This window comes from Lissotriton helveticus, chromosome 10, assembly GCF_964261635.1.
Source record: "Lissotriton helveticus chromosome 10, aLisHel1.1, whole genome shotgun sequence".
Taxonomy (NCBI): domain Eukaryota; kingdom Metazoa; phylum Chordata; class Amphibia; order Caudata; family Salamandridae; genus Lissotriton; species Lissotriton helveticus.
The window spans coordinates 713,739,517-713,757,404 of record NC_136071.1 but is presented as its reverse complement, the minus strand read 5'-3'; the positions used below and the strand labels follow the sequence as shown (position 1 = coordinate 713,757,404).

Genomic DNA, 17,888 nt, shown 5'->3' with positions numbered 1-17,888 from the left:
TTGACGCTTTTCGCCTGCCCTGTGGCGTCCCGCAGTGGTCTTTGCTCAGTCCCACCCTCTGTAATGTATACGTTGCAGAACTTGCCACACTTGTCCAATCCTTCGGTTTTTCTCTCACTTTCTATGTGGATGACAGGCAAATCATGCTCTCTGCCTCTAACAATGCTAATAATACAAGTCATGGCATTCAGAGCTGTATGAGACACATCAACTCCTGGATGAGCAAGCATTGTCTCAAGCTCAACACCGGGAGATCTGAGGTGATTTTGTTTGGTAACAACCCCAATTTCTGGTCAGCATCTTGCTGACCTTTAGAAATGGGACTCCTTCCTGCTCCCACCAGTAAAGCTAAGAGTCTGGGGGTCATTATAGATGCCCGTTTAAATAGAGAGACCGCGTCAACCAGACAGGAGGTGGCATCGCCATCATTCATAGGAACACCATCCGCATCACGACCAACACCGACGACACCATCGCACCCGCCGAACACCTGCACTTCCAGATCCACGTCAACCCGAAGACCACTCTCAGAGGCACCCTCATCTACAGACCCCCGGGACCACGCACACAATTCAGCGAGGACATCGCCGACTTCATCAGCCCGCTCGCCCTCCCCTCAGCCGACTACATCCTCCTCGGGGACCTCAACTTCCACCTGGAGAACAACGACGACCGCAACACGACCACCGTGCTGGAAAACCTCGCAAACCTGGGACTCAAGCAACTGGTGACCACCCCCACCCACCTCGCCGGACACACACTCGACGCCGTCTTCTCATCCAGCAAAGACATCGCCTTCAGCCACGCCACAGGACTCCACTGGACGGACCACAGCTGCATCCACTTCACCTTCAGAAGAACGACGACCCACCACCACCAGCAACAGGCTGCCCGAAGAAGCTGGAACAAGATCACAGCCGACCAGCTCACCGCCTCCCTGAGTCAGCACCCTCCCGCCAGCTCAGCGAACCCCAGCCAGGCCGCCGACAACCTCACAAAGTGGATCAGCAACTGCGCGGACGAACTCGCCCCTCTGAGGACCCCGCCCAGCAGACCCGGCAGCAAGAAAGCCCCATGGTTCACCGACGAACTCAAGAGCTCCAAGAAGAACTGCCGAGCCCTCGAGAAAGTCTGGAGAAGGGAACCTACCGCGGGCAACATGACCACCCTCAAGCTTGCCACCCGGAAGCACCACCAACTGATCCGCGCCACCAAGAAAACTGCATTCAAGGACCGACTGGACACCAACGCACACAACTGCAAGGAACTCTTCAACATCGTGAAAGAGCTCTCCAACCCCAACGCCGGTAACAACGACATCACCCCATCGCAAGACCTCTGCAACTCCCTCGCCTCCTACTTCCACAACAAGATCGCAGACATACACAACAGCTTCAGTAGTCAACCATCGCACACAAAGACCGCAGCAACGCCACCCACCACCACCCTCCGCGCCTGGACTCCGATCAGCACCGATGACACCGTCCGCATGATGAACTCCATCCACTCCGGATCTCCGACCGACCCGTGCCCTCACCACGTCTTCAACAAGGCCGACGCTGTCATCGCACCCCACCTGCGGGACATCATCAACACCTCCTTCGACACCGCCACCTTCCCGGAGAGCTGGAAGCACGCCGAACTCAGCGCTCTACTTAAGAAACCAACAGCGGACCCCACCGAACTCAAGAACTACCGCCCCATCTCGCTCCTCCCGTTTCCAGCCAAAGTCATCGAGAAGACCGTCAACAAACAGCTGGCCGCCTTCCTCGAGACGAATGGATCCCTCGACCCCTCACAGTCTGGCTTCCGAGCCAACCACAGCACCGAGACCGCTCTGATCGCTGCCACCGATGACATCCGAGCCCTGATGGACAACGGAGAAACAGCGGCCCTCATCCTCCTAGACCTCTCCGCGGCATTCGACACTGTCTGCCACCGCACCCTAGTGCAGCGCCTCAGCAACGTCGGAATTCAGGAAAAGGCACTGGAATGGATCGTCTCCTTCCTCGACGGAAGAACACAGAGAGTCCGCCTACCACCGTACAAGTCAGAGGCCACCGAAGTCATCTGCGGCGTCCCTCAAGGATCCTCGCTGAGCCCCACCCTCTTCAACGTCTACATGAGCCCCCTCGCGCCCATCGCACGCCAACACAACCTGAACATCATCTCCTACGCCGATGACACCCAGCTGATCCTCTCACTGACCAACGACCCCGCCGCTTCCAGAGCCAACCTTCACGAAGGGATGAAAGATGTAGCCGAATGGATGACGACCAGCCGCCTGAAACTGAACTCAGACAAGACGGAAGTCCTCATCCTGGGCTCCTCGCCCTCCGCCTGGGACGACTCCTGGTGGCCCCCCGCCCTGGGCACCGCACCCACACCGACAGACCACGCACGCAACCTGGGCTTCATCCTGGACTCCTCCCTCTCCATGACCAGACAAGTCAACGCCGTCTCCTCGTCATGCTTCAACATCCTGCGCATGCTACGAAAGATCTTCCGGTGGATCCCCACCGAGACCAGGAAGACGGTCACCCAGGCCCTCGTCACCAGCCGACTGGACTACGGCAACGCCCTCTACGCCGGAACCACCGCCAAGCTCCAGAAGAGACTCCAGCGGATCCAGAACGCCTCAGCCAGACTCATCCTCGACATCCCCCGACGCAGCCACATCTCCGGACATCTGAGAGACCTGCACTGGCTCCCCGTCAACAAGAGAATCACCTTCCGTCTCCTCACCCACGCACACAAAGCCCTACACGACCAAGGCCCGAGCTACCTCAACAACCGCATCAACTTCTACGCTCCCAAACGCCACCTCCGATCAGCCAGTCACGCCCTCGCCGCCGTCCCCCGCATCCGAAGATCGACAACAGGAGGAAGGTCCTTCTCCCACCTGGCCGCCAAGACCTGGAACTCCCTCCCGACCGACCTGCGCCTGACCCAAGACCACCTCTCCTTCAGGAAGAAGCTCAAGACCTGGCTGTTCGAGCAGTAGCAGCCCCCCCCCCCCCCCCCAAGCGCCTTGAGACCCTCCGGGTAAGTAGTGCGCTATATAAATGTCCATGATTGATTGATTGATAGGCAAACAAATTAATGCTGAGGTCTCCTCATCCTACAAAACCTTAAGAATACTCAAGAAAATATTAATCTTTCTTCCCACCTCTGTTAGGAAGTCAGTCATCTCTACATTAATAATGTCCAAAACAGACTACTGCAATGACCTTTATAATTGCTTGCAGGTCCAATACATGAACAAACTTCAAGTTCTTCAGAATTCTGCAGCCAGACTTTTGCTCTCTCGCGTTGAAAGATCTCCACTGGCTGAAGGTCAATAACAGAATCAAGTTTAAGTCTCTCTATTTTACCTATAAAGCTCTTCACGACTCTGGACCTCTCTTCTTGAAGAAAGCTTTTTCTTGGTACACTCCTACCAGAAATCTAAATCATCAGGCTCATTTCAAATCAATTCCATCAGGTCTAAGAAACTTAAACGGGGAGGGAGCAGCTTCTTGGCCAGAGCATCCAAATCGTGGAATCTCCTCCCGTTAATTATAAGGTCAGCTACTTCAATTCAGAAAGCTCTTGAAAACCTGGCTTTTTAATCAGTAGACTCTCTTTCGTTTTCTTTTCTCTTCCTCACCTTTGCTCGCTGAACCAGCGCCAAGACACCTCCTAGTATACGCTGCGCTTAACAAGTTCTGTTAACATATAACATGAAAGCAGGTATTGCAAAAGGCAACGGAGAACTCAGATTGTTGTATGAAGCATTTGGAACATTGAAGGGTGCAAGGTTATATGTTCCATTAACCCAGATTTACCATATATATTTAAACGTCTGCATTGATAAGATTTATGGACCCCAGTATAACCAAACAGAGAAATGAGAACTTAAAAGGATCAGCGGCATCCAAACATTGTGAATCCTAAAGGGATTTCTTCTTGCTGCTGCTTTTTAATCTTGCTCTATTTTAACTTTGTAGATTTTTAACTTTTGTGCTAATTATTGGGAACAGATTTGCATTGATTCTTGTTATAGTCCCTCTTTTCCTTTAATTACATGGGGTGGGCTTTATTGACTTTGCATGACTTATGATAAACAAACTAAATTCAATTTGTGCAAACTGGAGTAAAATTATATAATTTTTTTTTCCTAATTCTGGTTTGAATTCTTGAACACATGCATAAATCTATAATAGTTACCCATGATAACTGGAAAGAATGCTGACAACAAAATTCTTATCATTCATTGAAGTAAAATACCTCATTAATAGAATAATATATTTTCAGCTAAATAGACAGACAGGTAGGATACATAATGGTTAACCATTTAATACTGTCCTATATTGCTATTAAGGAGTTCTGGTGACATCAAACAATGAAGCTGAAAGCCAAGCGATTTGTAAATCCCAAACAAAGCCATTGATGGCAATACAAGACAATTTAAATATGTTCTAATTCAGCCACATGTTCCACTGAACATGTATCTATTGGCTTGCCTAAAACTTTCGTCACCCATAACAGTTCTTCCTCAAAGTTGGGACTCACTCTGCTTATGCAGTTAAGGACAGGCATGCAAAGTTTCGCACAGTTCAGTTTAAGGGGGAAAAATATTAAAAGGGGGTCAAAAAATATATTTTTTCCCTATATTCGCTCCCATATTAAATGTTATTCACTGAAGCAAAAAAAAGCTACATGGATTTACAACAAACGTTTTCAGAACTGATGACCTTCACTTAGAAGGTGTATATATCGAGTCCGTTTTTTTCTGAGATATAATGTTTACAAAAGGTGCTGGGTGGGCTTTTTGTATAACTTGGCTATTTAAAATAGTGATTGCCAAAATTGTGATTTTTTTTGTCAATCACATGGGAATTGTTCAATGTATGTTATTAAATGATCAAGGCAATACAAATAATTTTCCTCCAACTTGAAAATAGTGATTTGGTCAAAACTGCAATTTTAGCAGTACAGAAGAAAATGTCCCTCACTAGGAGAGGTATCCAAACACAGAGGAGTGCTGGGGGGCACTTTGAAGTGTGAAAAAGGGGGTAAATATGGAAAAAATAACACACTATCCACAGTAAAATCGAGATTTGTCAGAAAATTATAATCATTTGCCCACTATTGCATATTGAGAAGCAAGCACCACATTTAATTTAACAAAAAACAATCAAGCCTATGGTTGGATGAATGCTCTAGTTGGGGATCCAGGAGCAAGGCTGCAGAGCAAGGCTGCGGAGCACGGCTGCATGCCACTCCCTTCTGCCAACCCCATTACTGACCTTTAACTGTTTTTCTTTTCAGTGAAAAAATAGGCAATTTTTCGAATTACCTAAAATTTCTCTAAACGGGTGCCCACTGTTACAACACTTTCAACCCCTCTGACGCCAAACCCTGCCTCCACCTATGATCCAACCAAAGGAATTTACAAATTGTGGGAGTCTCAATAAAAATGAGAAACAAAAGTTGAGGGCTGCCCCCACAAAAAAATAAAAAAAATATTTAACTTGGTTACAGTACCAGTTGATGAAGACTACCATGAGCCTTACTCTTTTCAAAACACACATACACTCCCCAAGATTATTACAGAAAATCTTTCCTTTAGTGTATTTCTCAGCCAGACTATTATTCGACAAAAGGACAATTATTTCTAAAAGACCAACAAGGATTTGTGTTGCATAAACTTGAATTTGAACAATACTAGTTAATAATATGGATGCACCCAATATAACATGCTTACCCTATGAAATACATGGGAACACGAAAGCAGCACCTGTAAAGTACAAGAAGGAATGTTTTGAGTTTAATTCAGTTTAACGGTGTATCCCATGAAAATAACTCCGCTAATGTACACTCTTCAAAACTTTAAAAACCTTGACATGTACACAATGAAAAATGTTCGAGTAATGATATACATTTTGTTATGGATTGCTCTCACCAAGCCTCACTAGTGTGATTCTCACATTCTAAATCTGGTAATTCACTGCTATGAGATAGCAGCATCAGTAGTTGTAAACAAAAGCTTGTATCCCCTGTTGCTTCATTGTAAAAGAATTCCAGGCTGCTCTATCAGGGCTCTCACAGAGCATGTCAGTGCAGCGCTGGCAGAGCATAGAGCAAACCAGGAGGGAAGCGGGGAGAAGATAGAGCCAGCGGTGTGGGTGTGTGTCAAGAGGCCATGTATTTGTCTTCGACAAGAAGGAGAGACCATGTTATATATAACTCCCTCTTTTCTCTTTTGTCCATGCATAGTACTTGAAAGCAGGGGAAGATAATTTGGGTGGGCCATATGTAACATAACAGTTGCCCGTGTTGTCCATCTGTTGTCACTCAGAGCCCCTTGGTGAAAAACATCCTTTTATTCACTGTTACCCATCTATAATGTTATATATATTGGATGAATAATCAAACAATGGGACACACAGGCCATCTTTCCAAGTTGGACAATATTGGATGCGATAATTATGGTACCTGATAAAAACCAACACCAAGGTATATGGGATATCTAGGGTGCAGGATTATCACCTATCATGAAAGTATGGATTATTGTGCTTACTGCATCTTCACCTATTTACTGGACATTTTCAACTGATAAATGTTGGCAGCTTTGACCTGCTCATATTTATTACAAAACTCATAATTCTGATATGTTCAGAAACACAAGTTACATGCATATGTATTTATCGGTCCATTCATAATGAGGGCTATAAAAGCCAATACACTGCAAAAAGGTAAAACACATCTGCTAATACTGTAAGCACAGGAATATGCAATGTTAAAATGAAAGTTAAATAGTACCTGCACATTTACAAAATAGATGTTTCATACTGTTAAAGTTCAGCTCAAAAACTTAATGAAAGAGCTGTGTACCTAATGAGGAATCTGTGTTGGAACTCAAGACACAAATCAAATGTGGATTTCATCTTTTAACACACCGCACACTTCAGTATTATTGGCAAAGTTCCCAATATGTTCACTGCATCTCCTGGTAATTAATGCAGGCGTTCTAATTGCAGGGTAGAGAAAATGTCTATTAACCTGATTACACGACATTTATTCCATTCTGCAAAGGTATCTGCACCTTTGGAAAACCTAGACTCTAAATCTTGAAGTAGTGTCTTACCTCAAAAATAAGCATGTGGTATTACCACACGATTAAAGTAAATGAACGTGAAAATATCTTTATTTTAAGGTCTGGTATTAGTCAAGACCTTTAGCTTTTAGTAAAGTTAAATACTATTTACTCATACGGGCTTTTAGCCAGCCCTATGCATCCATTAGTCTGTTGTTCTGTCAATCAAATTTTTATTCTGCCAACTACAGCATACAATCTGGGGCAACGGGTCAGCTCACTTCAGCTACTGGCTAACTATACTGTGTTATAGAATTCTACTCTTTTACACGTAGCACAATCGTATACAAAGTAGTTCATTTTAGTGCTACTGACGTCTATGGCAAAGAGTGCTTTTTGAGACACCCAAAAATATTTTTTGACAAAGCTTAAAGGCTAGCATCCAACCTCAGACCAATTGGCTTTGCCAATTTTTTTTTAATGCAGCAAAAAAGAAACCAGAGCTGAAAGTCTTCAGAAATATGGAGTAGACCGTTTTGTGGAAGGTTACTCGAGTTAAACTTTATACTCTTTTGTACTAGTATTTATACATAAACCTAATGCCAAGGAGATATATGAATACATCAAATAATGACTTGACATGAACCACATAATGCATTCATGAAAATGTACATTCTGAACTAATATTTAGTAAAGTGCAACTGGTGCTTACAATAAAGACATTCGAGTTCCTGCTGGTGTTTGTCGCTTGGCTCACAAACTGGATGTTGCGATTAAAAACTAACTTGAAACTGTATTTTTTTGCCATTGAGATTACACTCAGATTACATGTTACATTTTAGAGAGACTGAGATAAAAAAGGTGATGTAAATGTCACAATTATTTGACCCAAATTCCCACCACATATCTTCGATGGACACACAGGAATACACAATCTGGCTGGGTGTTATGGAAAAGAAGACCTGGGGAAGAAATGAAACTAGAGCACTTATGCACTATTGAGCGGGCACACATAAAAGGAATAATGGCTGGCAGCCAGCTGAAGGAAAAAGCTTTCAGGAACAGTATTTTCTTCTACTGCAGGAAGGACAGCTAAAGAAACATGCAGGATTAGCCACAACAAAACAAGCACTGGCAAAGCTGACTAGTCTAACTAGGATGCAACAAAACAGACCTATTGTCTTTGTCAATGCTTAAGAGTAAGGCATTGAAAAGACCTGGCATTATTTCTTGAGGTGGCCATCATAGTGCCAGGCCTCTTGTTATCTGCAGGCGATTTCTAATTAGAATATATAAATACTTGTTCGACCTGGCATCCTTGGCGTGTTTTTCTCCTCTATTTTGCCTTCAGACCTCCTGTTGTTTCTGGCTTCGCTTTTGCTGGCCTTACTACTGCTCATCAATGCTCAAGTACGTGTTCTCCTTACCTAAAACATGGTAAAATTGGCTTATACCCAATTGGCACATTTAATTTACTTCTAAGTCCATAGTAAAGAGGCACTTCAAGTGCCCAGGGCCTGTAAATTAAATGCTACAAGTGGGTCTGCAGCACTGGTTGAGCCCCCACTTAAGTAGCACTTTAAATATGTCTCAGGCCAACCACTGCACAGCCTGTGTGTGCGGTTTTAAATGGCCATTACTACCTGGTAAAGTTAACCTTTAGCCAGGCCCAACCTTTCCTTTTTATACACATGTCACCCCTATGGTAGGCCCTAGACAGCTGAGAGGGCTGGGTGCAGTGTATTTAAAAAGTATGAATATGTACGTTTAAGTTTTAAATGCCCTCTTAAATTAATTTTTCACTACTGCACGGCCTGTTCTTGCAAGTGACAAAGAATTCTAGGAGGTCCCCTGGGGATATGAGACTGTCGGAACTTCCTGGGTGCACTCACGGGCATAAACGTTTACATGTCCAAATGTATATATTTTTCATTCAGTAAAAGTTATGCATTTACACGCGGTGATGTTTTCCCTCCAGCAGAAAAACACTTCCCTAGTAGAGAAACCACTTGCCATTTTCCTTTCTACCATGAAAAGGAATTCACAACTGCGCTCCCATGAGTCAATCTGTTTTTTTCTGGTTACTAAACTAACTGCAAAATGTAAATCCAGTATTTGTAAAGCGCACAGCTACCCGGAGACATCTCAGCGTTGGGGGCCGTCGGAAAGATTAAGCGCGCTATTGCCCAGAGTCACATGGTGTTGGGCTGACCTGCCGCTGGTGCCAGGAACCGTGAGCCCCAGCGTCCGGTGTCAGCCGCCCTGGCCGCAGCGCCACACCTCTTCCCACGGTTTGTGAAGACATCCTTATGTGGTTGGTAGGCTTGAAATATCCAGCAAAGGCTTATACTTAGTTGCACAATTACACCAAATCGATCTAATTACATGTTGGAGTACCTCCAACTAAAGGTGCATAATCGACATTTTGTGAAACATGAAGTTGAATTTGCAGTCACATACGTTATTTGTGCACCTATTTTCATTTAGGCGCACACATAATTTGGAAATTGGGTCAGGAATGTCTCAACACTCTTTCTAATCACATATTTACAGGTCAGCAGCAAAGTCTAATATGCAGGGTCGGCCTAGGACAGAAAATAGGACCGGGCACCAAAATAAAGGTGTTCCTATTAGTGAATTAGATAGCTAAACAAGCATTGAAAATGCAATAGGTCTCGCCTTTGATTAAGTTAAAGCCATTTGCTTTGCTAATGGTATTGTATAGAACTTACCTGTACTCCTGAGGCGGAAAGCCGGGAGGGCCATTTTTAAAATTTGTCATTTCACAGATCTTTTTAAAAGCACTGCACTTCGCCGTTTCTGACAGGACACAGCTCAGTCCTAGTCTGCACGCGCCGCTGATCACTAGCTGACGCGAGGGAAAGACTTGTATTTCCCGACGCCATTACCGGCGAGCCACGAAGACACGCCCCCTCGGAGGCCACGCCCCCCTGCTTGGGTATAAATAGACGCCGACTGCTAGCGCCTGACAGAACTTACCTGTACTCCTGAGGCGGAAAGCCGGGAGGGCCATTTTTAAAATTTGTCATTTCACAGATCTTTTTAAAAGCACTGCACTTCGCCGTTTCTGACAGGACACAGCTCAGTCCTAGTCTGCACGCGCCGCTGATCACTAGCTGACGCGAGGGAAAGACTTGTATTTCCTGACGCCATTACCGGCGAGCCACGAAGACACGCCCCCTCGGAGGCCACGCCCCCCTGCTTTGGTATAAATAGACGCCGACTGCTAGCGCCTGACAGAACTTACCTGTACTCCTGAGGCGGAAAGCCGGGAGGGCCATTTTTAAAATTTGTCATTTCACAGATCTTTTTAAAAGCACTGCACTTCGCCGTTTCTGACAGGACACAGCTCAGTCCTAGTCTGCACGCGCCGCTGATCACTAGCTGACGCGAGGGAAAGACTTGTATTTCCCGACGCCATTACCGGCGAGCCACGAAGACACGCCCCCTCGGAGGCCACGCCCCCCTGCTTGGGTATAAATAGACGCCGACTGCTAGCGCCTGACAGAACTTACCTGTACTCCTGAGGCGGAAAGCCGGGAGGGCCATTTTTAAAATTTGTCATTTCACAGATCTTTTTAAAAGCACTGCACTTCGCCGTTTCTGACAGGACACAGCTCAGTCCTAGTCTGCACGCGCCGCTGATCACTAGCTGACGCGAGGGAAAGACTTGTATTTCCCGACGCCATTACCGGCGAGCCACGAAGACACGCCCCCTCGGAGGCCACGCCTATCCCTCTTACCCTCTGTATAAAAACATGTGTGCTCCACGGACGCGCAGCGGACGGGCGCAGCGGGCGCGCCGTCAGCGCGCCGAAGGCGCGCCAAAGGCAAGCCCGTCTGGGCCCGTCCGGGCCCAGGCCCAGGGATTATGCCGGATGCCTCACATGAACGTCGGGTGTATTCTAGGGAAATGCTTCAAACTCTGCAACCTGCGAAATCTCTGCCCTGCTACCATACGTACACGGAAGGTAAACCTTTCTCTCACTGTGCTCGATGTAACCCAATTAACCATTGCCCAGCTAAACCTAGGCTTAAGATGGGACTCCTTAACTGCCGTTCCCTCCCTAAGCACGCAGACGAAATCAACTTATTAATACTAAATCAGGAGTTGGATACACTGTTTCTTACTGAAACGTGGTTATCTGACTACTCTGATGCGGACATCGTCACTGCCCTCCCCCCGGGTTATCTGTGTCAAACTTTTCATAGACCCAGAGGGAGAGGTGGGGGATTGGCTCTAATCCATAGACAACAATTCATCTGTAGAACCTCTGAGGCTCACATTGATGACTGCGAGGGATGCAAATTCTCTATTCAAACCTCCCCGGCCCACACCTTGTCGGGACTCTTGATATATCGCCCCCCAGGTACCCCTGGGAAATTTCTTAATGCCATTACTGAAGCGGTTGCACAACTAGCCTCTTCTGCTTCTGACTTTCTTATAGTAGGCGATCTAAATTTGCATTTCATGGACCCCACCGATCGAATAGCGGTCGAGCTCCTTCAAGACCTGTCGTCTTTTAATATTCGTTTGATTAATAATGAGCCTACCCACGATAAAGGACACCTGCTAGACCCAGTTCTCACCAATGTCGCTAATATCACCACTGGTCCACCTCTGACTTTACCTTGGACCGACCACTTCCTAGTCCCGATCTCCTGGGATGTCCCCATTAAGATCCCTCAAACTAGGAAATCTCAAGTCACTGATAGACGGTGGCACAAACTTGTTTCTACAGAATGGGCTACCACTCTTTCAAACTCCATTCCTGTGTTTTCCTCTGACCTCAATATGGCTAATGAACAGTTTAACACCTGGATTACTTCCTCACTTGACAAATTAATCCCTAAAAAGGTCACTCTTAAACACACCAAAAGAGCGCCCTGTGCTCCATGGTATACCGCAGAACTCAAAGCTATGCGCCAGGAGTGCAAGAGGGCCGAACGCATATGGCGGAAAGATAAATCTATTACAAACAAAGGAGCGTATTCCACCTCCCTTGCAACTTATAAATCATCCATCCGCAAGGAAAAAACCATATTCTTTCAGCAAAGAATAGAAAAAGCATTATGCTCGAGCAAAGAATCTTATGCCATTCTGAAAGAGCTATTGAAACCCCCAGCTCCTGAACCAACAAACCCCCCAGACCCCACTGTGGATCTGAAAAAATGCCAACAGTTGGCTAACTTCTTTCAAGAAAAGATCCAAAAAATCCTTGCCTCAATCCCCCCCGCCAGCCCATGCGAAGATAGCGGTCTTACGAACACCCAGACACTCAGTTGTCTCCCCTCTTGGGGCCAAGTAACCACCGAAGATGTGGAAAATACTCTAAAATCCATTAAAAGTGGATCTCCCAGAGACCCTGTCCCGCTTCGGACCCTGAAAGAAGTAACCCCCATCATTGTTCCCCCTCTTACCCACCTGATCAATGTTTCTCTCCAACAGGGCATTGTTCCCCTGAACTGGAAGGCTGCAGCTGTGAAGGCTCTACTGAAGAAGCCCTCCCTTGATCCCGAAAACCTGGCCAATTTTAGGCCAATCTCCCTTCTCCCTGGGATAAGCAAGATTGCCGAAAAATTGGTTAATAAAAAACTGTCTCAGTTCCTGGAAGACAATAACAAATTAAAAAACTCTCAGACAGGTTTCCGGCCAGGGCAGGGCACCGACATCACCCTCCTGGCGGCGGTAGAGGAGGCCAGGACACTCTTAGACGAGGGAGGATCAGTGGCAGTGATCCTCCTCTACCTGAGTGCGGCCTTCGATACCGTCAATCACCAACTCCTCATTAAACGGCTCGAAAGAGTCGGTGTGGTAGGCTCTGCCCTATCCTGGCTCACATCCTTCTTGGACCAGCGTACTTTTCAGATCTGGGAAAACAACACCTGCTCCTCCGAAATTCCCCTCCAATGTGGTGTGCCTCAGGGCTCCTCCCTGAGCCCCACATTATTTAACATCTACATGTCCCCATTGGAGGAGGTTATCACCCCGTTCGGAGTGAGCGTCGTCAGCTATGCTGACGACACACAATTAGTGGTATCACTATCCCATCCCAATCGAAAACCAGCAGATTTACTTAACTGCCTTACGCAGGTTCAAAACTGGATGAACAGCTCAGCCTTGAAACTAAACGGAACAAAGACAGATGTCCTTCTTCTTGGTCAAAAAGGAATCATTCTCCCCCCAGATATCTGGCCTGATTGTTTGGGTCCTATTCCAGAACCAAAACAAGAAGTAAAAAGCTTAGGTGTGTGGCTAGATACTACTTTGTCTTTTTCCACACAAGCAAAAAAAGTAGCCGGGACATGCTTCGGCTTGCTGAAATCAGTGAGAAAGATCCTGCCCCTTTTGCCACCCAATTCCCAAAAACTGCTTATACAAGGCTTGATAATTTCTAGGCTTGATTTCAGCAATGTGATATATCTGGGCGCCCCGGAAGCAACACTGAATAAACTTCAGAGAATCCAAAACATAGCCGCCCGGATTCTCACTAAAACCCCTGCCAGAGACTCGGCCAAACCAGCATTGAAACTCCTCCACTGGCTTCCTATAAGGGAGAGAGTTAAATTTAAAGCCTTGTGTCTAGCCCACAAATTATTACAAAATCAAGGCCCTCCCATTCTTAGGAAATTTATCAAACCTTACAAATCCTGCAGATCCCTCAGATCGGACACGGAGAACTTCATCAGCGCTCCTAGAGTCAGGAGGGTACGCACAGGTGGAAGGCGGTTTACAGTCCAGACCGCAAGCCTCTGGAATGCACTCCCGCACGACCTGAGAACTGAACCACACTACCTCCGCTTCAGGAAGCAGCTGAAGACTTTTCTTTTTCCCTAATGATCCCTTCCTATCCGAACCACTGTATCCCCGTCCCATTCCTCACTCCCCCTCCGTCTGGTCCCCCCATGTCAGGTTCAGGGTAGGGTTCTTAGCGCTGGGATACCTACGGGTGACTACGCGCTCTAGAAGAGTTTTTAATAATAATAATAATAATAATAATAATAATAATAATAATAATATAGCAAAGTAAATGGCTTTAACTTAATGAAAGGCGAGACCTATTGCATTTTTAATGCTTGTTCCTATTGGTCACAGTTACAGTGTCCAGGTCCTGAATGCTGATTCTACACGATATACGGGACACAATTTAGTTTTCAAATATAAGTCAGGAACGTGAGACGCGAACAACAAGGTGGAAAAGAGAAGCAATGAATAAAAAAAAGTTTATGCCCATCAACTTGGGGAGGCTAAGTTGCGCGCTGATGATCTAAAGCGGTGGCATGAAGGTCCCGAATTGAGGCAAGTCCCATGCTGATCACGTCTGAGAATTAGAGGGGATTCCACTGTCATGAAGAAGGTCTGGACATGAGGTCTCCAAAGGAGTTCGGGGCAGCACCATACATTAAAAAAATCAATAAATCGTGCCAGCCTGCCTCAAGCACTCCTCCCAAGCAGCCCTGCCTGCCAATCACATAATCTTCTTGTGCCTGAATGTGCCCTTGTGTAACGTAACTGGAGTTCATGTGAAGCAATCCAATACCTTTGGGTATTGTATTGTAATTGTATTTATATAGCACTTACTACCCCTGACGGGGTCGTTGAAGCGCTTTTTAGGCGAGTAGCACGCTACTCCAGAACCCATAAAGGATTAGTGTTGAGTTAATATAGTGAAATATGAAAGTAATTTGAGTGGAGGATAGGTTAGTCAGTTATTTGGATTCAGAAGGATAGCAGAGGGATAAAAGGGGGAAAAAAGGCTAGCATTTATATAGGGCTTGTTACCCCTAATGGGGTGTTGAAGCACTTTCTTGGAGAGTAGCAAGCTACTCCGGAACCCATAAGGATTAGTGGTGAATTAGTGTAGTGAAATATGAAAGTAATTTGAGTTGTGGATAGTAGTCAGTTATTTGGATTAAGAAGGACAGTGGAAGGATAGAAGAGTGAAAAAAGGTTTGCATTTATGTAGCGTTTGTTACCCCAGCAAGATTGTCATGTAGGTCACTCACATTTTACAGTAAGATAAAAGAAAATAAACACCATTTAAAAGAATAAGCAGTCATGTGTCAGAATACTAGACTGAATGACAAGATACAACCCAAAATTCCCTGTCATCTTTAATGCTCATTCACCTTAGGAACTCCAGCAGCACCTGCGCCTCTATCCCAGAGTATATGCATGCTTTGCTACTCTTTACTGAAAGCACAGTTCTGCAGCCCTCAGCTTTGCTACCCCTGTCTGCACCTCTCAGTTCCACCGCCCCAGGGATCGCCGACTCTGCCATCTCGGAATGAACCCTCAGCTCTAGCAGTATTACCTCCAGCGCTGCTGCCTAAGTACGAGCGGCTGCCCCTCGCACCTATACCAATGCCACAGGTGCAGACCCAATTTTACAAATTAAGACTCATGCCTCATCCCCTTTGCAAACCGATGACCATTTTCTCTGCTATCCAAATGCCTTTTACAGGCTACACCATCCTTCACAAGCACGCCAGCCCTACAACACCTGACTCATTCCCCCCGATGGTCAGATTTGGCCCAGGCCGATACCTGCTCTGCTGTCCGTTTTCACTGCAGTGTGCCAGTGCATTAAACATGGAGCTGCCACCCACCTCAAACACCCCTTCTTCGTCAAACTCTGCAGTCATTGCTCTCTGCCATGCCAATCCGCTGCACTCCGGGAAATGTCCAAATGTTGCCTATATATTGTTGGCCTGGAGCGCGCCTTGGAAGAGACGTGGGAGGGCAGGAGCGTGACGCTGTGAGCGTGCACGTTGGCGTTCCCTGCGGCTCGCGCGTTCACAGACCGGTGTCTGCTCGTGCACCGGTCTGTGCCACTTGGGGAGGGAAGACAACGACAATAAGGCTCACTGGCGGCAGCGCTTCGCGCTGCAACGCCAGGCGAGCCCTAAAAAGTCCTGAAACATGCCGCCCTAATTATCGCCTGCTGTGCAGCTTTAATGCCTAATGAACGCATGGCGCCAGTAAGACGCCTGCTCCCGATCACAACAAAGAAAGTAAAAAGGATCGAAGTAATTAACACAGCATCCCGACAGGCCCCCAAGCGCGTTTCCCGGAGAGGTTGCAATACTAAGTAAACAAAAGTAAGACGCCTGCTCAACACGTCTTCCGGAGAGGAGCACTCACAGGAGCATTCACCTATAATTAACGCCCAGCGGGTCTTCCGGAGAGGAGCACTCAAATTCAATTTAACGCGCAAAAGCTGTCCATGGGAAGCGCGTTCCCATTCCAGAATCGGCTCGTGGAAGCTCGTGGAAGCGCGTTCACAGAGCAGATTCTGCTCGTGGGAAGCACGTTCACACAGTTGGCTACCTGGTACTTTTTGTTTGCTTTCGATACTTGCACAAGTGTCACCATTGCCTATGTAACGTTTGTTCTTGTGTTTGAGCGTCCTCCATGTATTGCAGCATTATACCTCAATGTATACTTTCTACGCTTTTGTAACCTGCACACATGTCACTTTTTCCTCCTGTAATGCACCGTTTGCTACCACTTGTACTTTGTTCACTCACGATTGTCACTTTTGCCTCATGTAATGTAACTTTTGAAATTTGTTCACTTGTATTGTTCTCTTATATCAGTTCTGTTCCTTTTGTAAAGCGCATTGACACCTTCGGGTAAAGTCCGCGCTATATTAAAACGCATAAAGAAAGAAATAGAAAAAAACCCACAAGAATACAATGGGCAGCTTGCTGCTTGAATGGGGAGGGGTGGGAGAGCCGCGCACGCATTGTGGGCGTGCACATTGCCGTGGTCTGCGGCACGTGCCCAATGTCGGCGCCTGCAGGCTTCACCGTGCTGAGGTCGGTGTGTGCTGTGCAGCTCGTGCGGCCCAGGGAGGGGGCTGCCGGGACAGGGACACATGGCGTGCCGCGGTTTGCAGAGGACTCAGAGGTAGGAGCCGCAGAGGTATTGCTACTGTGGTCGGGGGTGTTGTGGGGGATGCCGGGGTTTACTGTAGTGGCGGGGGAGGAGCGCTTTGCTGCGCGTTGATGGGCCGTCAACAGAGGCTGCCGTGTCGTACAGAGGAATTTAAGAGGCTCTGCTGTTGGGATGCGGCGGTGGGGGGCTCATCCTCAGCGCGGGAGTGGTGGAGAGTGCCACCATTGCCTATGTAACGTTTGTTCTTGTATTTGAGTGTTCTCCATTTATTGCAGTATTACACCTCTACTTGTAGTTTGTACGCTTTTGTAACCTGCACACATGTCAGAGTTCCCTCCTGTAATGCACTGTTAGCTTTCTCTTGTAGTTTGTTCACTCACGATTGTGACTTTTGCCTCATGTAATGTAACTTTAGCTTTTGTAATTTGTTCACTTCTAATGTTCTCTTACATCAGTCCTGTTCCTTTTGTGAAGCACTCTGACACATTCAAAAAACGCATAAATGAAGTAATAAAGAAAATTAAATGGGGCGTGGTGGTGTGGGACGCGACGGTGGTGGGTGCGGAGATAGGTAGTGGCGCTGTCGGAGGAATTTAAGAGGCTCTGCTGTTGGGATGCGGCGGTGGGGGGCTCATCCTCAGCGTGGGAGTGGTGGAGAGTGCCACCATTGCCTATGTAACGTTTGTTGTTGTATTTGAGTGTCCTCCATTTATTGCAGTATTACACCTCTATTTGTAGTTTGTACGCTTTTATAACCTGCACACATGTCAGTTTTAACTCCTGTAATGCACCGTTAGCTTTCTCTTGTAGTTTTTCTAATGTTCTCTTACATTAGTCCTGTTCCTTTTGTGAAGCACTCTGACACCTTCGAAAAACGCATAAATG

At 46.6% G+C, this 17,888-nt stretch overlaps 1 protein-coding gene across 2 annotated transcripts in view; it reads right to left on the bottom strand.

Annotated features, from left to right (window-relative positions):
- The window catches only part of RNF32 (ring finger protein 32), a 359,225-nt gene that overhangs the window by 227,041 nt on the left and 114,296 nt on the right, over window positions 1–17,888 (bottom strand). For both annotated transcript variants that reach the window (XM_078664354.1, XM_078664353.1), the window contains exon 5: window positions 5,750–5,782. In XM_078664354.1, coding sequence (XP_078520480.1) covers window positions 5,750–5,782 — 33 coding nt within the window. The remainder of the gene's footprint in view (window positions 1–5,749; window positions 5,783–17,888) is intronic.